This window comes from Triticum urartu, chromosome 5A (assembly GCF_056163025.1).
Source record: "Triticum urartu cultivar PI428250 chromosome 5A, HENAU_Tu73, whole genome shotgun sequence".
Classification (NCBI taxonomy): Eukaryota; Viridiplantae; Streptophyta; class Magnoliopsida; order Poales; family Poaceae; genus Triticum; species Triticum urartu.
Window position 1 is genome coordinate 520,489,403 of NC_141877.1, and position 25,398 is coordinate 520,514,800.

At 47.4% G+C, this 25,398-nt stretch overlaps 2 protein-coding genes across 2 annotated transcripts; one reads left to right on the forward strand and one right to left on the reverse strand.

The window, feature by feature from the left end:
- Positions 1 to 765: 765 nt before the first annotated feature.
- On the forward strand, positions 766 to 2,703 carry LOC125510162 (thaumatin-like protein 1). The gene is made up of 3 exons (XM_048675259.2): positions 766 to 1,098; positions 1,214 to 1,898; positions 2,232 to 2,703. Exons 1-3 carry the CDS (start codon positions 1,020 to 1,022, stop codon positions 2,422 to 2,424), a joined length of 957 nt encoding a protein of 318 aa, XP_048531216.1. The 5' UTR covers positions 766 to 1,019; the 3' UTR covers positions 2,425 to 2,703.
- Positions 2,704 to 8,274: 5,571 nt separating this feature from the next.
- Positions 8,275 to 12,185, reverse strand: LOC125510164 (protein NUCLEAR FUSION DEFECTIVE 4). The gene is made up of 2 exons (XM_048675260.2): positions 10,756 to 12,185; positions 8,275 to 9,173 (listed from the first exon to the last, which is right to left on the reverse strand). Exons 1-2 carry the CDS (start codon positions 11,958 to 11,960, stop codon positions 8,693 to 8,695), a joined length of 1,686 nt encoding a protein of 561 aa, XP_048531217.2. The 5' UTR covers positions 11,961 to 12,185; the 3' UTR covers positions 8,275 to 8,692.
- Positions 12,186 to 25,398: the final 13,213 nt, after the last annotated feature.

Here is a 25,398-nt window from a genome sequence, read left to right on the forward strand (position 1 = left end):
TAACTCTCATCCCTCCTTTCTCTCACCACTCTCCCATATTCCTACTCTACGTCTCCTCTCGCCGCTCATGCTGAAATGCACGACTCTTAGATCTATAGATCATTCGTTGTTTTGATACACGAGAAACAACGACTACCTCGGGGACATGAACTTAGATTATTATTTTTCTTGACCTAAATTTCAAGAAAAGCTATATGCTCTTGGTGTTGAAGACACATATACACAAACAATAATGAGAAGGAGGGAATGCCCCTGACCTCTAAATTGAGCGAGGTGCAACTCTACCGCAAAAAGGGTCCGTTGATATCCAAGTCAGCTCCATAGGAAGGTCGATTTCTTTTCTTTTTTTTGAGAACCAAAGGAAAGTCGATTTCAATTTAGTGAATAGTGCACTTTTCATAATATGCACATCTCGGAATCTGACTTAGACCTAAGAAAATCTCAGTTACCTCGATCACGATCAGTAAAACCGCAAGCGAGAAGACCATGGAGCCATCTTTTGACGAACTTTATCTTCCTCCCTAAATGCAACGGCAGTATATATAAGTAAAAAAAAGCGAAGAAGAATTTATCTTCTTCCTAAAAGCAATGAAATGAGTAATAAAAAAGAAGAAGAGGGTGAAAGTAGCAATACCCTCAACATTATCCGTATCATCGCTTGGCGCTTGCCTTTGCGACCAAGGAAAAAGAAGAACCAACCACGATGAAATGAAAAAGGCCGCTGACGTCACCGCAAGCTAGTATAAAACGGCATGTGCGAGAGAGCGAGAGTGATCCTCCTGCACGTACTGCACAGCTGCACAAGCTGCCAAGACCAAAGCCTAGCCCTAGTAGATCCCACTCTGCTTTGCTCAGACAGAGTGTGGTCGTGGACTCCTCCCCCTAACCACCCTACTTGCCGTATATAGCTAAGCCAAACCGCCGTTCCACAGGCCATTTCGGGCGTCGGCCTTGCCATAATTGATCGCCTCTGCATTCGGTTCCGGTCAGATAAACCGGCCGGCGTGTACGTGCATGCGATGGCTTCTTTCGTCTCTCCGTCTTCGTCTTCCTCCATCGCCGGTCTCCTCCTGTTCGTCATCGCGTCGTTCCTTCAAGGTATCATTCGTGTGACCGGCAATGGCGAATTACATTTTGTTGTTGTGGGTGTGTGCGTATGACTTTTGTGAGTGGAAGCTATGCTTATTGATGGATCGATGGTGCGTGCGTGCAGGGCTGGTGGCGGCGGCCGGCGTGACGTTCACCTTCACGAACCGCTGCGGCGGCACGGTGTGGCCGGGGGTGCTGGCCAACTCGGGAAGGGCGCCGCTGGAGACGACGGGGTTCGCGCTGGGCCCCGGGGAGGCGCGGTCGCTGGCGGCGCCGGCGGGGTGGTCGGGACGGTTCTGGGCGCGCACGGGGTGCGCCTTCGACGGCACCTCGGGCGGCAAGTGCGCGACGGGCGACTGCGGCAGCGGCGAGGCGGAGTGCCACGGCTCCGGCGCGACGCCCCCCGCCACGCTCGTGGAGTTCACCCTCGGCGGCGGCGGCAAGGAGGACTACTACGACGTGAGCCTGGTGGACGGGTACAACGTGCCGGTCGTCGTGGAGCCGTCCGCGGCGGGGTGCCCGGCCACGGGGTGCCTCGTGGACCTCAACGAGCGGTGCCCGCCGGAGCTCCGGGCCGCGGAGGGGTGCCGGAGCGCGTGCGAGGCGTTCGACCGGCCGGAGTACTGCTGCAGCGGCGCGTTCGGCGGGCCGGACACCTGCCGCCCGTCCGCCTACTCGCAGGCCTTCAAGGCGGCCTGCCCGCGCGCCTACAGCTACGCCTACGACGACGCCACCTCCACCTTCACCTGCGCCGGGTCCGCCGCCTACTCCGTCACCTTCTGCCCCCGCGCCGGCACCTCCAGCAGCAGGTACGATCGCCGGAGAATGCACATGACATGATCGATCGGTCGAGCATCTCATCTCGCACACCACTTCATCAGAAAACGCATTCTCTTTTGCGCGTGACAAAAAAGAAGCAGCGATCAGAGAAAAGCATCGCCTTTGTTCCATCCCCACCACGTACGCATGGTCACCTGCCAGTCACCGCCCGGGATAGTGCATGTCGCGTTGAAAGCAGCCCAAGCCCAGCTGGAAAAAAAGAAAAGAAAACTGCACGTGTGATCATGCAACTACCATCAAAATCCCAACTACGTACATTCTGATCAGACCTGTGCTGACGGCCTGACGCTTCTCTTTTGCAGCCTCAAGTCAAGCAACGACCCGTTGCCGAGGCCGGGCGACGTGGTCGCCGGCGCGCAGGTTGCGGCGGACACATGGCTGGCAAGCCTGGCGACCGGCGAGAGCGACGCCGCCGCGGACAGGACGGCGGCGGCGGCGGCGCTCCGGGCCGCGCTGGCGGCGGCGGCCGTGGCCTTGCTTGTGTCGTCACTCTAGCCAAGACGCGGTTGGAGCGAGTACAATTAATTAACTAAGATGAATAGATGATGAGGACGTGATGAGCATCATATTCTTTTGCCTTTTGCTTGTGGATAGAGAGAGTGGTTCTGATGACAAGGTGACAACCAGCTTTATAGTATACTTGTGCTGCATATTTTTTGCAGTGTTGTCGGTCAACTAGTGCGCTATGCATTGGTTGATTTATATCTCTCACGAATCGTGCTGCTCATGTTCCTTCCTGTGTACAAAACACTGTTTATTTTTATTAGAAATTTATTGCCTCTTCTTGTCACATGCTGTATCCTAAGTATGTAAGATTTTATCACCTCTTCTAGGTACTCAGGAGTCAGGACTAGCTTTCTACTTCTCTGAGGGTTTTGGGATCCTTTTTTTGTGTGAGTGGTTTGAGATGTAAATGATGTATATAATTACCTTCTTTGAACTTACACATTACTCAAGCAATTTCCATGATTGTCATAAGCTAGTAAGGATAATCAAAATCTTATGTTCTTAACCTATCCTGTCCGTGAGTGCACTTTCCTGAATTAATTGTGACATCCTATTGTCCACTTTGAACAACTAATCAATCTGTCTAACAACAAAGAGCCGAAAAGAAAGTAGATTTTTTATGTCTACAAACATAGAAATCCCTCTAAAAGGATGTTTCGGGTAATCAAACATTTGAGCAATAACGTTTGGGCAAATTCAACATTTTTACTCAATTTTGACAATTTTCAGTTTTTATTTGAATAATTTTGACAATATAAGGCGGATATATCCAGTTGCCGACAGTAAGGATTTACCCCTTGTCCTTGGTAAATAAAGACGACCGGTGCACGTAACCTTGCTGACCATGGACACTCATGATGTGTGACTGTAAAAAAATAAACGCATGATGTATGAACAGTTCTTGAGGAAAGCAAAAATTGATAATGTATATACAGAGTATGTGATACATATCTTAATTTGAAAAGGTTTTGGATGACCCACTAAGATAAGGTCGTCAGAAGGAAGGAGAATGATCACCTACTGAGAGCCCACAAAGAAAAGTTTTAAATGGCTCGGTAAAGCAAGAAAGGTTTGACAGAATACCGACAGAACAAGTATACAGTAGATTGACCATAACCAGTCAGGCAGTCACACCTCACGAAAAAGCTATTGGTAATAAGCATCCATAATGGATATGATATGAAGCGAACAAAATGCAAGGAGACAAACAAAACCCAAGGCTCCAAGCAAGACTTCAGGCTTCATAAAAGCATATATTGACAAGTAAAGCTTAATAGATCTTTTTACGTGAGGTAATCAGTTGTCACTATAAATCCTTGCACAGCCAGAGAGATGACAACAATATATGTTCAAAAAGCAGATCGATGCCTGAGAAATGGTTAAAGTTTTCTGCTCCTTCATATGGTACCAGCACAGCAAGCCTAGCTGTTTCCTGCATTTCTTTTCGTAGGCAAGCTTGTGAAATAAATTATAGACAAACAATATTGGTAGCTCCTTTTTTTCTTTTGGAGGTATATTTTCCAAAATATCTTAAGTAAAAGTTGCTAGGAATACGCCTGCTAAAGTTGATGTTGCAGTAATAGCACGTGCGTATTACCTACAGAAAATATCTGGTCTAGCTTTATAGATCAGTCAAGAACGTACCCACAGAAATACTTACACTAATAAAAATCAAACCCAGGTCTAGATTAACATAACAGTGACATAACAAAGAATTCTTCAGAGTATTTGCTTACTTTCGCTGAAGACGAAACTTAAATTCCGAAGATGTTCTCATACGATTGTTCGTGCCGGTAGATTATGCAGCAGCTTGGCAGCATGAAGTTCACTGACAGATCTACAATAGCAGATTCCTCAGTATTCTCAGACAGGTAATTGTTTCCAAAGTATATGAAGGCCAACAGCAGAAAACATCTATTCCATAAAGAAAACAGAGAACCAAGTTAAGCAAAAGTGGTGTCTACTTACAAGTAACGTCATTTTCTACTTAACGATCAACCTGTCTCAGTCTCAGTGTTAAATCTGCTTAAAGCATCTGCGAGGAAATTTCGACGGTGCAAATATTTTCCAGCCTATGCTTTATTTTTTTTTCGAAAAGGGGGAATTCTCCGGCCTCTGCATCAGAAAGATGCATACAACCATCTTATTAACCAAATAACGCAGTGCCAACATGGTTCCAAGGTCTCCAGAAGTAATAAGAAAAAAGGAAAAAAGCTCACACAGAGCCAAAGAAGGCTAGAAACACCCACTAGCCATGAACAGACGCCACAACCGGCTGGCTAAAACTAGATAGGTAAACTACATGCCTATCCTATTACATGACCGCCATCCAAACCGGTTGAAGATATCCCGAACTACCATCTCCCATCGGAAAGACCCAGTAACCAAATGCTCCCTGGACTCCGTCTGGGTGAGTAGCGACCATGAACGGATCAGAGCCGTAGTGCGGAATAAAACCTGCAAAAAATGTATACATGATATTCTGTTAAAAACCAAATCATTTTTGCAAGTCCAGATAGTCCACAGCAAAGCACAAACTCCAACCCGAATGTGTCTCGCTAAGTCAGGCTCAATCCCATTAAGCCATGTCCCAAATAGCGCGTTAACAGAATTCGGTGGATTGATATTAAAAGCAATGTGGACCGTCTGCCAAAATACTTTGGCCAACGGGCAATCAAAAAAGAGATGTTTGATAGTCTCATCCCGATCACAGAAACTACACCTAGTAGGTCCTGTCCAATTACGCTTTATCAAGTTGTCCTTTGTTAAAATAACTTGTTTATGGACAAACCACATAAACACTTTTATTTTCAAAGGAACTTTGACAGCCCAAACCTGTTTAGAGGTAGGAATGGAATTCGAATTAATAACATCAATGTACATTGATTTAACAGTGAATGCTCCAGACCTAGTCAATTTCCAGCGTAATTCATCGGGTTGTTGAGATAGTTGGATCTCCATCAGTCTCCTAACTAAACGGAGCCATTCTTCCCAACGATTGCCCGCCAGCGTCCGTCGGAACTGAATATTAAGGGGGATAGATTAAAAAACCGAGGCGACGAACACTTCACGTCGTTGAACAATACGGTACAAAGACGGATATTGGATAGCCAAAGGTGTTTCACCGAGCCAAGTATCCTCCCAGAAACGTGTACTAGAGCCGTTTTCAATAGCAAACCTCATCCTATTAAAGAAAGCTTGTTTGACTTTCATCAAACCTTTCCAGAAGGGTGAATCAGTCGGCCTGACTGTAACCTAGGACAAAGTTTTATAGTTGAAGTGCTAGTGATGTACCTTGTTTGTACTGAAGGGATGAAAAGACGACGATAAATAGAATTTCAAAAATAATATCTTGACCCGTTGCGAGCCGTCAAAAGCTCTGAAGATTATGACAGGGGCGCGCTATTAAGAAGCATCAATGGACCACCCTGAGAAATCAGTCTCTTTATCGTGTCAGCGTCCACTTGTACCGAGTTACCAACCGTGCGTCGAATCAGCTTGCACAGTTTCACTGTTTCGGGCACGATATCTAGAAGGCATGTCAATATCTCTCTTGCAGACAAAGGGAAGGATGTGAATATCAACCTAGAGAGCCAAGATATTTCTCAGAGTGGTTGATTGAACATAGGAATAGAGACAAGAAAATCCAGCAGGAAATGGGACTCAGTTGTCTCAAAACCATATGAAACCTCACAGCAAAAATCTCAAGAGACTGAAATGTTAATCGTGGAGGAAAGGTTGCTTCGAGCATCAAATACACCTCAATCAATTCACTCGAGATACCATCCCTTCATCAAGGTAGGTTTTCAGATCACCACCAATCTCAAGGCTGCTGGTGCTTAATAAACCAGGAACCAGCAATCAGCCCTGAGTGAAACAGTTTAGTTTCAGAAGGACTGCCACTCCTCCCCTGCTACAGAAACTGCAGTGCTATCTGCCCTTGTTCAGGTTATGGTTCCGCATGGACTATAGCTGAAGGAGTAGGATCCAATATGGGATACATATCTTAATTTCAAAAGGTTTTGGGTGGCCCGGCAAGATATGGTCCTCAGAAGAAAAGGAGAATATCTCGCAAAAAAAAAAAGAGAAGGAGAATGATCACCTCCTGATAGGCCACAAAGTAAAATTGTTGATGGCTCAGTAAAGTAAGCAAAGTTTGACTGAATACAGACACAAGAAGTACAGTAGATTGACCAACCAGGAGAAATAGTTCAGAAAAGGATACATCAATCAGTGGAGCTTGATGGATCTTTTTTACGGAATTATTCTAAATATTCAGTTTTCAGCAATAAGCAAACTGCAGGCTTGGTCATGAAATAATATTGCAGACTTGATCTGGAGCTGACCTTATTTGACCGATGATAAATGCTTGCATGGTCGAAGGGATAACAGTTATATACGGCCTAAAAGCATTTCGATTCTCGAGAAATGATTATAATTTTATTTTCTTGATATGGTACCTAGTACCAACAGAGCAAGCCTATCTGTTTCCTGCGTTTCATTTCCTAGTGACCAGACCATCATAAAGCTTTGTGGACAACCACAGAAGCCTCTGAAGTCAATAAACAGACAATATATGTAGAGTAGCTGTTTAAAAAAAAATCTTCAAGCCATTTTTCGAAAATATCTTAGCCTCCTGAGTTGACGTTGCGGTAGACAGCACCTTTATATTCCCTACAGAAAATAACTAGCCTAGCTTTATATAACACTCAGGAATGTACCAAAGATATACTTGCACTAATAAAAAGAAAAACCGAGTCTATATTAATATGACAGTCAGTGACATAACAAACAATTCATTAGAGTATTTGTTTATTTTCTCTGAAGAGCAAACCCAAATTCAAAAATATTCCCATACATTTGTGCGCATAAGTAGATTATGCTGCAGGTGAGAATGAAAGCTCTTCACTAATAGGTATAAAATAGGAGATTCTTTGGTATGCTCATACAGAGGAATGTTTGCAAGGATATATAGGACCCAACATCAGAAAACATGTTGTTTATTTTCAAGTATGTCATTTTCTACTTTATGATCGACATGTCTTAATCTCAGTGTTAAATCTGCTGAAAGTATCTGGGAGGAAATTTCAACAAGTGCTTTATGGTGAAGCGCCAATGATGTACGTACCTTGTTAGGACTAGACGGGTGAAAAGAGGACGATAAATAGACTTCAGAATAATATCTGAACCCATTGTGAGCCGCTAGAAGCTCTGAAGATTATGACAGGGGTGCGCGAGATATTAACATCATGAACCACCCCAAAAATTAAGCTCTTTATCTTGTCAGCATCCACTTGTAAAAATATAGCTCAATCCAACAGAGACAGGATATTTCTCCCTTGCAATGAAATTCAGAGTGGATAGTTGAACATAGAAACAGAGACAAAACAATCCAGCAGATAATGGGACTCAGTTGTCTCAAAATCATATGAAACCTCACAGCAAAAATCTCAGACTGAAGTGTTAATAGTGGAGGAAAAGTCAGGTTAAGAATCAAATATAGCTCAATCACTTCACTTCAGACATTCATCAGGGTAATTTTCCAGATCACCACCACCAACCACAGGGTGCTACTGGTGCTTGCAAAACCAGGAAGCAGTGATTAGGCTTGGGGGGAACCACGATGTAGTTTCAGAAGCACACTGTCACTCCTTCCTTGCTACAACAGCTGCAATGTTATCTACCTTATTAACTGAAGGAGAAGGATGCAGTCTGCAGAGCACTGAATTCAGCAGCTCACAAACAGCACTTCCTTTGGAATCAGCTATGTGATCCTGAAAGCACTTTTTAATTCCATGTACTGAGCCGAGCACAGATAATAACAGACAGACAGGCGAGGAAAAGAAATGCACTTGAATTGATGCGAGCTCTTATGCCGAACAGGCTACAAACACAAATATACTACTACCTCCGTTCGGAAATACTTGGCCTGGTTTTAGTTCGAATTTGAACTATGAACTTCCCTGGCAGTACACAATCTGTTTGTTTTCAGAGAATGAAGGAGCTACCACCGGCCTCTGCATCAATCTATTGCACAGCCATAGTAGCATACAGTATATATCATCCAGTATACCAATTGAATCTATATACTATCCATCTTTGCCCAAAAGAATCAAGGCATGTACATTGCTGCGCAAAACTTTACAGTGCAGACGCTGTTGCTCTTCATCAGTCTGAAAAACTGCTAGTACGTAGGTGCTAGCTGTGCAGCCAGCTGAGTTTCTCTGAGAAGAGAGGCGGCTACCGGCCGGCCAGCTTAGCTCACCCTCTGCGCGGCGGCGGCCGACCTCTTGGCCCGCTTGGCCTGGTGGATCTTGGCGTAGACCCGCCTGGTCCTGAGGCTGAGGAGCACGTCGAGGCCGAAGCCGACGACGCAGGCGGCGGCCATGACGACGAAGACGAGGCGGTAGCAGTGCGCGCCGGAGCAGGTGTTGCCGCCGCCGGGCACCTTGGTGGCCTCCGCGTCGTAGAGGAGCCCCGCCAGGAGGCCCGAGAAGAGGAAGGATCCCAGCGGCAGGTTGAGGATGAGGATGTTGTAGATGAGGCCGTAGTACTTGAGGCCGAACAGCTCCGACGCCGTGGGCACGGTGACCGCCAGCCGCACACCGTAGCAGACGCCCACCACCACCGACCCCACGAAGAGGGACCCCGGCATGCCGAAGGCCATCACCACGTACCCCGCGCACATGAGCACCTGCGACGCCGCGTTCCACACCGGCCGCGGCAGCGCCCTCGTCCTGGAAAATTCAGTATACACTGTCAGAAATTGACATTTTTTTTCGAAACAGAAATGAACAGATTAGGTTGCAAAGAGACTTCATTATATATATTCACTTTGGGAAGTACATAATGATGACCGAAAAGCGAGCAATAATGATAGCAATCTGAGTTTCTGGATCTCTATGCACATACTGATTGACAGTGATCGATGTTCTGAATATTTCTATGTGTGATCGAAAAGCAAGAAAATCAGTCAGTGATCGATGTTTCCAATATTTCTATGCGTGGTCGAAAAGCAAGAAATTCAGTCAGTGATCGATGTTTCCCATGGTTAGAGATTGTCAGAAAATGGCATGAACAGATTACTAATGGTTGCAAACGTCATCTTCATTTACATATTGATCGACCTGGACAGTACTACATCATTAGTGATCGAAAAATAACGATAGTTCATAGTAGTACTAGTAGCAATCTGAACTTCACAAATTCTTTTCAGACTGCGACACGCAGATTAAAGATGATGCGCTCTTTGTTCTTGTCCAACCGGGCTAACCCCCTTCCCACTAATAAAAACATGACGAAAACAACCAGCTCATTTATACAAGAGGTAGTAGCAAGTTGAGGCACGATTCATGCGATCTTGGTGCTGAGAAACCACCACCTACTACTGAACTGAACTGAACCGAACCGAACCGAACCCATATGAAACAAACAGAATTGGCCATAGCTATCAGCCTATCAGGCATAATAAAATATCTCTGCTTCTTTCTACCAAAAAGCGTGAAAGGGACGCGTCGCCCACCGGTAAAAGGCGCCCCCATACACTGCACACACAAGTTGACACTTCTATACCCGTACAGGAGGTGCGGTCGCAAATTCCTCCACGAAGTTGACGCCCACTTTTCTATGCTCCCAGGGCTTGTTTTGTCCGTTCAAAAGTCCCCCACTGCTAAACTTGCAACTACTAGTATTCTTTTTTTACTTTTATCGGCAGCACTTTGTCGAACATCTGGGGTTTCTTTAAATAATCCTGGCGTCGGTGAATGTCTTTTTGCCTAAATAAATAAAAAAAATCACCTGCCGCTCACTTTACTCTCCTAGAATAGCCCACTTTGCCGTCTCCTTCGTGCTTAAGATACCACCACCACCGCGGCCATTTTAGTCCAGCTCTAACCAGACCATGGCGGTGCCTAAGAAAGATTATGCACAAAATAATCCTTCTACATCTAGAAAGATCCCAATTCCTCCCGCGGACACCACTACGGCTGTATGGAGGCGCCGGCCCCATTCTTCTCAGACCTCTTGTGTACTTCTCACTCACACGACCGAGGCCGCGCATTATCTCATCTGAAAGCAACGGCCACGAAATCTCTGCGCCGTCTATGCGTTTTTATTCTAATTTATTTGATTTTTGGCCAAGAACGTTCACGTGCGATCGAGTGGTGGGGTTCGATTCAATTGTGAGCAAGCTAGATATAGATACGGCCCCAGATCCGTACCGTACCACGGACGGAGGTCGTACTACTTGAACGGCAGGGAATTAATGGCGGCGAGCAATCATGCCGAGTAAAGGAGGGGAAGAGTGGTAACGTAACGTACTTGATGAAGTGCTCGGAGATGGTGCCGGAGGCGAGGCGGCCGAAGAAGCCCCATATGCTGGTCATGGAGACGAAGATGGACACGTCGGTGTAGCCCATGGCCACGCCCATCTGCCCCAGGTTGTTCATCACCGCCAGCCCCGTGCCCACGCCCATCAGGAACGACGAGAAGAGCACCCAGAAGTCCACCGACCACAGCGCCTCCGCGATCGTGTGCTCCTCCCCCAGCCGCGGCCCGCGAGCCTCCTCCGCCTCCCCGTTGCCCTGCGGCTGCGTCGCCGCCTCCGCCGCGGTCGCCTCCTTGGAGTCGAGCAGCAGGGGGGCGGCCGCGTCCTCGGCGTCGGCGTTGGCCGCCTTGCGGGACTTCATCCAGGACGTCCAGCCCACGTACGCGGGCACGGCGGCGGGCGCGGCGAGGAGCACCATCAGCACGGCCACGAAGACGGTGGAGACGAGCCCCCCGCCGCCGCCCACGCCCGAGAGGTCGGCCGCCAGGAGGTAGAGCGCGATGGCGACGGCGAGCGTGCTGATGGCCGCGAAGCCGCGCGCGTCGGCCTCGTCCCCGCCCGAGTCGGCGCTGGCCACGCGGCCCTCGCGGAGGAACACCATGGCGACGGCGCAGACGGCGGCGGGCACGACGGCGAGCATGACGAGGAAGGAGGCCGGGTCGTCGGCGAAGAGCGCGGAGCAGACGTCGGTGAATATCGCGGTGCTGAGCCCGACGTAGCCCTTGAGGACCCCCGAGACGGGGCCCCTGCTGCCCCGGAAGTTGCGGATGCAGGTGACGAGCACGGCGGTGTTCATCCAGGTGGTGGAGTTGCCGCCGAGGCAGAGGCAGACGCACATCTGCCAGTAGGGCAGCGGCGAGATTGTTTTGGAGACGACGAGCCACTGCGCGCCGTAGCCGAGGAAGCCCTCGAGGGAGCCGATGGCGAGGAGGAGCCAGGTGGGGAGGCGGTCGGAGGCGAGCCCCGCGAGCAGGCCGAAGGCCTTGCCGACGTCCTTGGCGACGGAGAGGCCGTTGAGCTGCAGCTGCGTGAGGCCCATGAGCGTCTTGATGGAGTCGGAGTAGTTGGAGAAGGTGTAGTTGTTGCCCGAGATGCACTGCACCCACACCGCCGCCACCAGCCCCAGCCACCGCCCCCACGCCGTCCCCGCCATCGCGTCCAGCGCCGTCGACACCATCGCCGCCCCCGCCGACACCATCGCCGCCCCCGCCGACGAGCGTACTACTACCTACTACGGCTCCGCTTTCCCTTGCTTTGGCCGCGTCTGGGTGGCTGCGTCGTCGGGGCACGGGCGGGAGGCGGTATGGGAGGGAGGGCGGGAGCGGGGGCGGTGGAGGCGCGTTGCTTTCCGCGCGTGTCGCGTCGCGTCAGTGGGACGGGGCGTGGGTGGGGGGTTTTGGCCTGGGAGGTGACGCTAAGATTGGGGTTTTAGCGAGGAAGATGGGCGGTTGATTTTATAGGCAGCGGGAAACAGGGGTCGGAAGTTGCTTCGGGCTCTTGGAGTCTTGCGGAGCAGGCGGGACATTGTGGCATTGACGGCGGTGATTTCTGCGGGTTTTGTTTGGCCCTTTTCGGGCGAGAGGCGACGGTAATTTTGGAGTGAATTGACAGTGAATCGCGGCGACTATTTGGCACGGACTCATCAGGGCTAAGACTCTGATTTGTTTCCCTTGTTAATTAATTAATTTTGTGATGGAGATGTGAACGAATTTGCTGTTCCATCATCAGTTTTTCTGTTTGCGGATTGGATTGTCGGTTGCCGTTGTATTTGGCGGGGTGGGGGCGACGTGTGCGCAATTTGTAGCGTACGTGCGTGAATGATGGAGTGAGGTTGGGCCCAAAATGGTTGGATGTTGGTCACAGGGTTGGCAAAGATGGCAGAGATACTCAATCCTTATCGGGATAACTTGGGTTGACCACATTTCTATATCGAGACCGGTTACTATGCATGTTTTGGGTCATTGCACATCATGCACGTTTGTATCCAATATCATGGGTTGATGAATGCATTTATGGCCCCCGCATAAAAGAAAAGATGAATGCATTTATGTAACAAGTACTTGGAGTAGTCGTATCTAAATGATATTGTCAACGACGTGGGTTTATGGCTTAGAGTTTAGGGCATAACCACTCTTTTCTTTTCATTTGTCCGTATTCCATTCGGAATTATAATCGTCTAGCCACTCATCCTGAGAAAACAAATATAGTCGCCTAGCTCCCGGGGCCTCGGTGTTATTTGGAGCTTGCTTCAAGGATCTAGTCGGCTGTACGTTAGACTTCCCCACCCTCTTGAAGATTTTGGATGCTATAAACGAGAAACACCTTTAGGAATCGGTTCGATTCAGATTATGTAACTTCTAGAATGATCATATTATACTTCACCTAATTTGGACTCGCCGATAAGGTTATTGTAATTTTTTGAAGGTTGTATCTTCTTATGTGGCATGACTCTTCAGACTATTTCACCTTAAAGTAGTATATTAACGTAGACCTCCACCCCGCCCCTCACCCATCACGGCGGTTAATTGTTGATTTCTTATGGCGGAAAATATGTGAAATCAATAGCAAAATGATCCAATACTGTCTCATTTACTATGCATGTGGATGTGGGAGAAAAAACTTTATGCTCTTGCGTCGACTTTTACATGTAGCCATGTATGGCAAGGAGATTGAGACGGAGTGAGGCTGAAATTGTACGCGAGAGAGATCTTCGATCATGGAAAACCATGGGCCGTGAAAAGATCTGAATGTTTTGACACGGTTAGAAAATGTATCAACCATGCCACAAAAACTAAAAACTCATGCAACATTAAAGGACAAATTAGACTGAATGCAGTTTTCACAATATATGTGGACAAATTTCTAACCGTGTCAAAACAAGATTTTCGATAGATCGATGGACAGCACTTGGTCAACGTGCATGGCACGTAGCTATATTCCCGGTGCAAATAATACAATATCTCTGTGACTCTGTCCCTCGGAAGTCATCACTCGCATAACATAACATGATTGCTTTTCTGGTTCGGTGCAAATCATATTACTCGCTTTTGCCAGCAGAAACTTGCTTTCTTTTTTGGTCTAAAAACTGCTGAGGCCTCCTTTAGTTCATAGGATTGGAAAATCATAGAAATAGGCAAGTCATAGGAAATGAGATGACATGCATCTTAAATCCTATGCACAGGAATTGAAAAGGAGATGCCCTTTGATTCACATCATAGGATTTTTTTTCATTGAATCTAGGCTAATGTTTATTTTCCTATGAATTGTGAAGGATAGGAAGAATTCCTTCATAGGAATAGGATTTTATTCCTACAAACCAAAGAGCTCTGAAAAAAAAATTCTATAGAAATCCTATCCTATAAAATTCCTACAAAATTCCTCCAAACCAAAGGAGGCCTAAAACTCGCTCGGATTGTAGACTTGAGCTTTCGTAGTACACGTATACAACCATTAATACGCACGAAGCGTGTGAAACTTGTAGTGGCTTGCAAGCAAGCATCGATCATCTGTATCTCCATCCCTGTCTCATGTATCATCGATCTCCTTCGCGTCGCTTGCTCATCAATGCACATATATCTACGGCCGGCCCGCCCGATCAAACTTCGGAACGGGAAACTCACATGCTCCAGCTGTGCAAATTAAGCTGTGAAATCAAATCTTATATGTAGACTAAAGAAAATGAAGGGAGTATATCCCAAAGGCATAGTTCGTATCCCAAAGGCACAGACAGTTGCTAGCATTGGTCAAAGACGTTTCATGTTCGAATTGAGGAGCGTGACTCCCATTTTCATTCAATAGGTCAAGGTCGTGGTGTTCATTTTAATTTATAGTCTCGGCTCCTTCTTTGCTACTCCCTCAGTTTCTTTTTAGTTTGCATATAAGGTTTGATCAAAGTTAATCTTTATACAGTTTGACTAACTTTATATTAAAAAATATAAACATTCATAATATGAAATCAATATTATCAGATGCACAATAAAACGTATTTTCATACTATGTAGTTTTAGTATTTTATATGTTTATATATTTTTATACAAATTTAGTCAAACTTTGTGTAGTTTGACTTTGACCAAATCTTATATGTGGAATAAAAAGAAACGGAGGGAATACTCATTTTAGCCAAAAACGGAAAAGTGGGCACTGCGAAGAAAGCAGACCACTTTGCCACTGGAGGTTGCCCGGGAGGAAATTAATTCAATAATTGCATCGTTGTTGAGGGAAAACAGCTGCATCGTTAATTAAGAGCATCTACACCCGGGTGCTTTAAACCCGTCTTATACGCCCGGGCAAACTGCCCAGTCACTAACCGATCATGTTTTTGTCTAAGTTTTTGTGACTTAGACGACTCACTTAAACGGGCCTTAAATGCCCGGACTGAGCGGCACCCTCATATCCAGCCCAAATAAATGACGGATATGAGGGCGCATGGGCACGTCCGTCACGTAGGACTGACTGAAAGGTCCCACGCGGACTCGTCCGGAAACCTGGCGATCAGGTTGGACGCCTCATCCGTCGCCGCGGTGTGAACGACGAATGGCGCCGCTCTGGCTCGCCGCCCGAGAGGAAATCGGTCTATTTAACCCGGCCGAAGTCCCACAACCCTAGTCCATCCACCTCTCCTCTTTTCGCGTCGCCAGTCCGAGCCCATCCACCTCCTCCCTCTCCTGCTCCGGCGCTCTACCATGGTCCGGAGTAAGATCACCTACTACGCAATGCTCACGCCGGAGGTTCGCGCCGAGATCCGGCAGGAGATTCGGGCTAGACAAACTACGCGTGCAGCCCGCGTTGTTGTCGGGCTGTCTCCGGACTCGCCGGAGCCAGAGGAGGACCAACCGGGGGAAGAGGAGGAGGAGAAGCTGGTGCCGATGAAGGCCGAGGATGCGGAGGAGCCGAAGAAGCTGTTGTCGAGTTTCAACATGGAGCAGGCAGAGGCGGAGTTCGCCGTCGCCCAGTCTGACAAGATGGCGGAGCAACAGACCATCCTGGAGTAAGGCCAACCGGGCATTCAGTTTAGAGCGCCCAGTTTTTATCCGACAGCCGAGGGCGTTAGGGAGGGGGATACGGCGGCCCAAAACACATTAAGGAATCGGTTGGACGGCCGAGAATGCCTGAGCTTGAGAGCGTCTATAGTGTGCTTGGTTTCTTGTTTTAGGATAGGTCAAGGTCGTGGTGCATTCTTATTTACAGTCTCGCCTTCTTCTTTGCTAGTACTCTTTTTAGCCAAAAACGGAAAAGTGGGTACTGCGAAAAAGCAGACCATTTTGCCACTGGAGGTTGGCCCTGAGGGAAATTAATTCAATAATTGCATCATTGTTGAGGGAAATCAGCTACTCCTAGATTAAAAGCTACTAGTAGTGCTGAATAATTACTATTCGTTCCACACAGTTACTCTAGATGATGGATGCTGAGATACGAAGCGAAGCTGTGTCTTGCAAGTGCGATCGACCTAGCTGGTAGGAGCACCGTGGCATATACTGCAGGTAGGTGCGTCGTGCCGACCACCGCCCACGGTGCAAAAGGTGGCCCGGTCGGCGCATGTATAGGTCACCCTCAGCTTCTGCTTTCGCACGTTTTGCTTTTGAGTTTTGATGCACCGACGCGGACGGAACCGCGTGAAGCACGCCTCTCGCGGCGGCAACAGTGCCAGCCCCAGGTCTGTCTCACGCTGGTCTGGGTGTGCCGGACTGGTCCAACGGCGGAGAAGAGAAGCCAACTTGGCCACTCCCACATCAATCGAGCACAGGCCAGTTTGTCATACAATACTGCCCTTAATCCGGTTGACCTTGCCCAAGCCCAAGCCAGAGCCAAGGCCATGGGTCGTTCAGGTTACCGCGGCGTCCATGCGTGGTTTTCGACCTCGACGAAAACGTACGCGGCGGCACGCACACGGCAATCCCGCCGCCGCCGTCACGAATTATTGGACGGCGAGACGGACGTGCATGATGCAGCCGCCAGATGCAAAACCAATGGCTCAGTTCGTTCCCGTGCACCTCTGCTCTTCTGTTTATGAATATAAGAGACGTGGTTTTGTAGTTGAAATTATATGGTAGGACATGCAGCCCAGACCGACCGATGGTTTGCGATAATCTTTAGCTGGCTGCACTGGGAGTAGCTGTTGGCCGGATAGGCCAAATGTTAGAGAGAGCGATCCATCTATCCTCGGGTCAAATCACACGTCCAAATACAACGGCTCACAGCGGAAGTCTCTCCACAGACAGGACCGGGTAGTGCGACTAGTGAGGGGGACGGGCCGGAAGACGTCGGGACAAACAAACAAACAATGCAAGCGGCTAGAACGGCTAGAACGGCCTCGCACACTGTCGCATTGGTTACTAGCCGGCGGGTGGTGCCGATACGTACGGCGCACATGCAATGCAAGCGGCGTATCCTTACCAGGCCGATCGGGACGTCTACGGCCCCGGTCTGATAAGCCGTCTGAGTGTTCGAAATAATGCCACTCAAAGTTGGCACGCCTCTCTACTGTACGTAACCTGCATTGCAGTCTGCCTCCGACGACGACGGCGGTCGTGATTTGTGTATTGATTTTTCTTCCTCGTCAATCAATCCGTGGTGGATGCGTGCGTACGTCTTGTGTACAAAGGCCAGCGTATCACAGCACGTCCAACGCAGTCGATGTCAAGTGTGGTCCGAGAGCGACACAGATGGACGGCCACAATGCCGGCGCACGCATCTGATGGATCAGACCGCCACGCTTCGCGCACATCCTGTGCTAAGCTTTTACTTCGGCCGCGGCCTCTTCTTCCTCATTTTGGCGGGAAAACTTCCCGTCGTCGTAGCACCTCCTCGATTCTATCCTAATCCAAAACTTCGTACCGAACCCTAAATGAAATGCCAATCCCATTCGAGTATAATATACAAGTATACTACTACAAATAATCCCACGTGTTCATTTTTTCTACTAAGAAAATAAATCGTTGTCACAAACTTGTTCAAGCTAAAGATCACATGATTTGGACACTGATACGGTGGTCGGTGTCAACGCAAATCACAAGAGGATGCCTGCGCGAGCCATTAGTGCAATCACTGTCGCGTGGTACCAATGTGTACGACTGCAAGGTACGTACACAAGCTAGTACAGCCACACTACTATACAAGACTCAGGCGAGAATCCGACGAACTTCTCTAGGTGACTTAAAACTAATGACTTATAAGTCACGCCTGTTTGGTTGTCATTTGACTTATAAGTCATCTGACCACACATTTTCACCTTATTTTCTTATGTAAAGATAGTGGGACTCACGCAAAAAGGGGTGTTTATAAGTTTTAAGTTGGGGTGAAGCAACTTATGACTTATAAGTTGGGATGACTTATAAGTTAGGTCTGTTTGGCAAAATAAGTCACTTTTTTTTATGTTTTAACTTATAAGTTGGTGACTTATTTGGAACCAAACAGGGCCTAAGTAACATCACCTACATAAGCACGTACATGGCTGTCACCCGCCGTCGCCGATTCCGATGAACAATACATCTGAGACCACGCCATCGAGCCACAAGGAAAAAGTATAGAAAAAGAACTAATTCAGACGAATAATTACCCGAACCGTGGCCGGTGGAACACGAATTTTGCCTACTTTCGTGATTCCATTACTGGCACTTAGATCCTAGGAGCCTCCGGTGAGGCTCTATCAAATTATTATTTTTTGAAACACGGCAAAAGATTTGCCACTTTCATTCATTAAGCAGAAGAGAGTTGCCCGATTGATTAGTGGAAACCCGGGTAAAAACCGTTACAACACATGTCCTCAACATGGCACCATCAACACACACCGACCCAGGGCCGCGCTCCAACCGAGCCGCCGGCTCCGTCACCCAAGCAACCCGTAGCCGACACCCTACTATCAAATTACCTTTGCACGTCATTTACCTTAGGCCCTATCTACCTCCTAGACATCATCCACCGCCTACGAATCATCGTTGACTGCGTGGAAGAAGGAAAAACAAGAGTGCGGAAGAGGGAGCAGAGACACTTCCACGTGCGATCTAGTTCGTTTGAGTAGTTGAGTTTAAGAGTTTGGTCAGCTGCACATTTTTTTTAACTTTTGAAATTTGGGAGTGAACTGCAAAAAAGTACAAAAAATGTGTGTGGCTTATATAAAAAACACCATTTCGCTAATAGTTTGGAGAAACAGCCAAAAACACTAAATGCTCGGTTGATCTCGTTTTGATGCGAAATCTGAAAGGGGGCCCCGCAGTTAGTGTCGACATGGCAACAAAAACTCACACTGTTTGACTATACTCCGCATATTAGCTTTTGCCTAAGTGAAACTTTATAAAGTTTGACCAAGTTTATCGAAAACAATCTAAACTTTTACTATAACAAATATATATGGAATACAAATATATTGAATGATGATTCTAACGGTATTGATTTAATATTGTGGGTGTTAATAAATTTTTATAAACTTGGTCAAAGTTTACAATTTTTTTTTTTGAATATTCAATGTTTACAATGACTAGAGACAAAGCTAATATGTGAAGTAAAAGAAATGGAGGGGTATCTAACAATGAAGAAACTAAAACCGGAAAGCCGTGAAATAAAATCTAGAAGTTTTTTTACAGCATTGATAGACGTGTATACGGAGCCACATAAATACAAATCACAATTCGATCGATGCATAAACTCAAGCAACAAGAATGGTACTAGTACACAACATACTTGAACTTTGTACTATTGGAAATCACTGGCATTCGTTCTCCATAGCCTCTATAACAACTAATCGTGGGGAGATGGAGGTTGCTGGTAGCACGCGCGACAGCAGATGAGTACGGCCGCGGCAGCACTAACATGCGAGCACAAGGCATCGGATCCAGATCATAAATAACACAAATTTGGTAGATCGACCGACATGATGCATGCACTTGGTCAATCGTGTTGGACGTGATGTGCGTGTGTGCGTATTTGTGTGTGTGTGTGTGTGTCTACGTTATCTCTCTTACTATCTCCCTTGGAAGTCACTCAGACAGGTTTCCTCAGCAAAGTTTCCTGGTTCGGCCGGTGCAAATAACAGTCTCTTGTGCAATAGAAACTTGCTCCTTTTTTTTCTGTGCAAAAAAAAAGTGCTGAAACTTGTCGGGGTTGTAGCTAGACTCGGAGTGTTGGTACGTACAAACATTAACACGCCAAGTGTTGGAAACGTGTGAAACTTGGAGTAGCTTGCAAGCATGCAGCATGCTGCATGTGTGGGTCATCTCCCCGGCCGCCTCGTAACATTGATCTTCTTGGCTTGTTCATGAATGCGCAGATATATGTCAATGTCCGGCCGTTCGAACTGCGTACGTAGCAAGAAACCCACACGCACGCACAGCCGGCCTGTAGCTGTCTAACGTACATACGAGTACTTCAGTTGTGCATAGCTGTGAAAACATGCGGTACAGAAGCCAGCACGAAACTGGTAGCTCTCTTCTCCACTGCAGATTATAATGTCCGAAAGCCACGGCTTGCTTCAGGTCAAAGAAAAGACGTGATCTTCAATTCGATTGTTTTTTCAGCTCCTTTTTGTTCCATGCCTCATCGGCATTTTGCTACTGGAAGTTTGCTCGGAGGAATTTAATTGCGTCGCTGTTGAGGAAAAGCAGGTGGATCACTTGCTAGAGCAAAAGCTAGTGCTAAAGAATAGTCGTTCCCATGGTCACTCTGGACAGATGCTGAGAAACGAAGAGCGAATCTGTGTCTTGCATATTCTGCAGCGAGCTACGTCGTGCGGAGCACCGTGGGAGAATGGAGGTGCAAAAAGTGCCGGTGCGGATCATGGCCCCGTCGGCGCATCTAATCAGATTGCCCTTGTTGCCGACCCATGATCAAGCCGTTACCACCACGGCCATGCGTGGTTTTCTCAACGGAAAAGTACGCGCTCGCGCACACGGCACGCGACGCGGGCAGGAATGTTTCTTCTGATGCACATGCAGCCGCCAGATGCAAACCAAGGGGTGAGTTTCTTCTGATGCACATGCACCCCGGGTTTTCCCGATAAAACATGCACCCCAGTTTACCATCTGCCTAGCCGACCCATGCTTGGCGAGAATCTTCCGCCGGGGCAGTAGCACTGGTCAGGACCGGCCAAACTTAAAGGATGACTACCCGACCTAGCTGTCTCGCGTGCGGTCAGATCAAATGTCTAAAATACAGCGGGGCACACAGCGAAAGTTTCGCAAGTTTTTAACTCGAGAAGAGAAGAAAGATGGCGAGTGATGACGATGGGGCGGAAGACGGCGGGCACATCGTGACAAACAAACGCGGACGAGACGTCGCGGAGAGAGACCAGCCGCAACGATTTTGATCACTGGGCAAACGCGGATAGGACCAAACGGCCGCTCGCTTTGCCGTGTTAGAAAGGATAGCGAGGGATTGATGGAATCCATCATGATGTTTTGCTTGAGTCTCATGAACGTATATATAAAAATATATGACCATCTTACAGTATAGTATAAGTTAGAACAAATCGTAGTCTTTCTGTATTTCCAAAACAAACACGTTACTCAACATGCTGGGTATGAGATCCTGGAAGAAGAATAAGTGCAGCCTTTCGGTGCTCCGGAAGCCGGATTTAGACATACTCTAGTGGATCACGATCGGGAGGACGTGATCCAGCTAAAGCTAGCGCGTACTTGTTTTAGATGGTCTTGCTCGCCCAGCTAGGAGAAAAGATCTCCCACATAGACATAGTATTGCAACATAATTTTATTTTTCCGTTCCCAGCTGTCTGGCCACTTTCACAGTGAAATTTGTTAGATTATGGATGTGCTTAGGCCTATATAAGATAATAATCCCTAGTTAATCTCTAAGGCCCATATATGTGTACGGCAAGTGATGAAAAGTGTGGGAAGTTTAGTCTCATACTGTTACTGTAAGAAGAGTGATACCTCTTTATAAGGGCTGCTCCATCACTTACTATTGGGAGCTTGGGAAGAGGAGTTGTACACGCGCGCTTCTCCTCCTCCTCCGCCCGCCTCGCCACATCACGATGCGGGTTGCGGGAACGAGCCGAAGCTTATTTTTCGCTTAGGAATGAATTAATTAATCAGGGATTAATTAACGAGTCGCTAACAGGTGGGCCACTGTCCGAGACGTTGGACTGTGGGCTGACATGCATTCCCGGGATTCGTCGACTCCGTTCGCGGGTGTGCGACCCTTCTCCGGGAACGACGACTCCCTTCCTAGGAGTGTGTCGACTCGGTCGCCGGCCTCCGCCAGGCCCATGAATTTCTACCCGACGGGCTATATAAGAAGGCTCTAGCCAGTGGAGTCACCTAGTTCAGTTCACTCACTCACTCTCGCGTAAACCTAGCCGTCATCTACTGTTCCTCACTCTGTGCTGTCTCCGGCGACCCCATCCTGACGACCGCTTGCACGGCTGGTCGGGAGAGCAGGTGTCTCCGAAACCCTGTCGTTCGAGATCCTGCCCGGGGGAATGGCAATAAAAGTTTTTGGGGAACGTCTCGACGCGACTACTCCCGATCCATCCCCAACTCCGTCTGCCTCTGCTTCCACTACTTCCCCTGCATCGACACCATAGCCAACGCCGCCGCCACCAAGAAGAAAGCCACGGACGACGCCGAGGCGGCTGCTGCCGCCGCCGCGTTGGCCTGGCCAACCGGAGGGTATGATCTGTTCTTCCCTCGTTTACTCGTACTTGTACTAGTCGTATATGTGCTGCTCATAGACGGTTCGCTTCTATGTTCTGTACGTGCTAGTATGCTTAGGTATAGCTATGAGATGTATACCTTTTATGCCATGCTTACTGTTTACTCGTGGATTAGTCTAATCGGAAAAGTGCTAATATTTCCAACAATCCAAAAACCTTATTATAGGCACTTTTCGATTCAAGGCTTTGCTGCTACTCTGAAACCGGAAAAGTTTATCGAGACACATTTTAAGCGTTGGCAGACTAAGACCACCTTGTGGCTCACAGCGATGAACGTGTTCTGGATTGGTGGTGCGTCCCCCAGATAAAGGATTGCTCCGGAACATGAGAAGGCGTTTAGGGAGGCAACCACAATCTTTCTGGGAGTAATTCTGAGTGTGATTGGAGACAAGCTGGTTGACGCATATATTCATATGCGGGTTGCCAAAAACTTGTGGGATGCGCTCGAAGTCAAATTCGGCGCAACCGATGCTGGCAGTGAGCTGTATGCCATGGAGGAGATCCATGATTACAGGATGGTTGATAACCGTCCTGTATTGGACCAGGCTCATGAGATACAGTGCATTGCTAAGGAGCTGGAGCTCCTGAAGTGTGAGTTACTGGACAAGTTCGTCACGGGTTGCATTATTGCAAAACTCCCTCCTAGTTGGAGGAACTTTGCTACTTCTCTTAAGCAATTGAGACGTGAATTCTCTGTTGAGGATGTCATCGGTCATCTCAGTGTTGAGCAGAACTCGACAGCAAAGGACTCACATGTGAAAGGGGCAGAGGGTTCTTCTAGCGCTAATGTGGTGCAGAAGAACATCCACGAGTTCAAGGGAAAGAACTCTGTCCAGCAGAATACTACCTTTAAGAAGAAGGGTAAGAAGAAAGACAGAAAGAGAGATGGCTGATTTACTTGTGGTTCAGAGGAACATTGGGCAAACAAGTGCCCAAACAAGTACAAGAAGCCAGCACAAGACTCCAAGTCTGTGAATGTAACTTTGAACAACAATGATGCGGCATCTGGGTATGGTAATCTGTTTACCATACTTTCAGTTTGTCAGTCCACCGATTAGTGGGTTGACACTGGGGCCAATATTCATGTGTGTGCTGATGTGTCTTTGTTTTCTTCTTACCATGTCGCACGAGATTGTTCCTTCCTGATGGGGTATGGCTTGCATGCTTCTGTTTATGGTGTTGCCACGATAGATATGAAGTTTACTTCGGAAAAGATCGTGCAACTGAAGAACGTGCAGCATGTCCCTGCCATAAAGAAGAATCTGGTTAGTGGGTCCCTTCTACGTAAAGAAGGGTTTAAGTTAGTATTTGAGTCTAACAAAGTAGCCGTATCTCGGCATGGACTATTTGTTGAAAAAGGATATGATTGTGGTGGTTTGTTCCGCCTTTTCCCGGAGGATTTCTGTAATAAAGTCATGAACCAAATTCATTCTAATGTGAACGAATCTGAGGTTTGGCATTCACGTCTTTGTCACATAAATTTCGGTTGTATGGCGCGGCTAGCTAAAATGGACTTAATCCCATGTTTCACTTTAGCCAAAGGCTCTAAGTGTCATGCATGTGTGCAAGCTAAGCAACCTCGTAAGCCTCACAAGCTTGCAAAGGAGAGACACCTGGCACCATTAGAGCTCATACATTCAGATCTCTATGAGATGAATGGTGTGTTGACTAAAGGTGGAAAGAAATACTTCATGACTCTGATTGATGATTCCACTAGATTCTGCTATGCGTATTTGTTAAATACTAAGGATGAGGCTCTACGCTATTTTAAAGTCTATAAGGCTGAAGTTGAGAACCAACTTGAGAAGAAAATAAAACGAGTCCGGTCTGATCATGGTGGAGAGTGCTTTTCTAATGAGTTTGATTTATTCTATGCGGAACATGGTATTATTCATGATAGGACGCCTCCCTATTCACCCCAGACAAACGGGGTTGCCGAACGGAAAAACTGTACTCTAACTGATTTGGTTAACGCCATGTTAGATACATCGGGTTTATCCAAGGCATGGTGGGGGAGGTTGTATTGCATCATGTCAAGTCCTGGATAAAGTTCCCACAAAGGATAATGAGACTACTCCCTATGAGCAATGGGAAAAGAAAAGAACTACACTCTCTTACTTGCGCACTTGGGGCTGTTTGGCGAAACTCAACGTGCCGATAACCAAAAAGCGCAAGTTGGGACCAAAGACAGTGGACTGCGTTTTTCTTGGCTATGCCAAGCATAGCATTAGCTATAGATTTCTAGTAGTGAAATATGATGTACACGACGTGAAGATCGGTACGATCATGGAGTCTAGGGATGCTACATTCGTTGAGGATATTTCCCCATGAGAGATATGCAAAGCACTTCTAGACTAGAATCTGATGAGACTCCTAAACCTGCTATTCCGATGGAATATTATGAACATAAAAGTGATAAGAATTCCACGGAGGATGACGAGGAAGCTCCTATTAGGAGCAAGAGACATAGGACTGCAAAATCCTTTGGTGATGATTTCCTCGTGTACCTCGTGGATGATGATACTCCCAATTCCATTTCAGAAGCTTATGCATCTCCGGATGCTGACTACTGGAAGGATGCGGTCCGCAGCGAGATGGATTCCATCTTGGCTAACGGGACATGGGAAATCGCTGATCGTCCTGATGGTTGTCAACCATTGAGATGTAAGTGGGTGTTCAAGAAGAAGCTTAGGGTCGATGGTACTGTTGAGAAGTACAAGGCTAGACTTGTGGCCAAGGGTTATACCCAGAAAGGAGAAGAGGATTTCTTCGACACTTACTCACATGTGGCTAGACTGACAACCATTCGAGTGTTACTCGCTTTGGCTGCCTCGCATGGTCTTCTCGTTCACCAGATGGACGTTAAGACGGCCTTCCTTAACAGAGAGCTAGAAGACGAAATTTACATGCAACAGCCAGATGGCTTTGTAGTAAATGGTCAGGAAAGAAAGGTGTGCAAGCTAGTGAAATCCTT

Bases quoted from the DNA above. Each gene is read 5' to 3' on its own strand.
- LOC125510162 (XM_048675259.2), top strand. From the start codon at position 1,020: ATGGCTTCTTTCGTCTCTCCGTCTTCGTCTTCCTCCATCGCCGGTCTC. The intron at 1,099-1,213 runs GTATCATTCGTG...GCGTGCGTGCAG, and splicing joins CATCGCGTCGTTCCTTCAAG to GGCTGGTGGCGGCGGCCGGC. The intron at 1,899-2,231 runs GTACGATCGCCG...TCTCTTTTGCAG, and splicing joins GCCGGCACCTCCAGCAGCAG to CCTCAAGTCAAGCAACGACC.
- LOC125510164 (XM_048675260.2), bottom strand. From the start codon at position 11,960: ATGGTGTCGGCGGGGGCGGCGATGGTGTCGACGGCGCTGGACGCGATG. The intron at 9,174-10,755 runs GTACGTTACGTT...TGAATTTTCCAG, and splicing joins ATCTCCGAGCACTTCATCAA to GACGAGGGCGCTGCCGCGGC.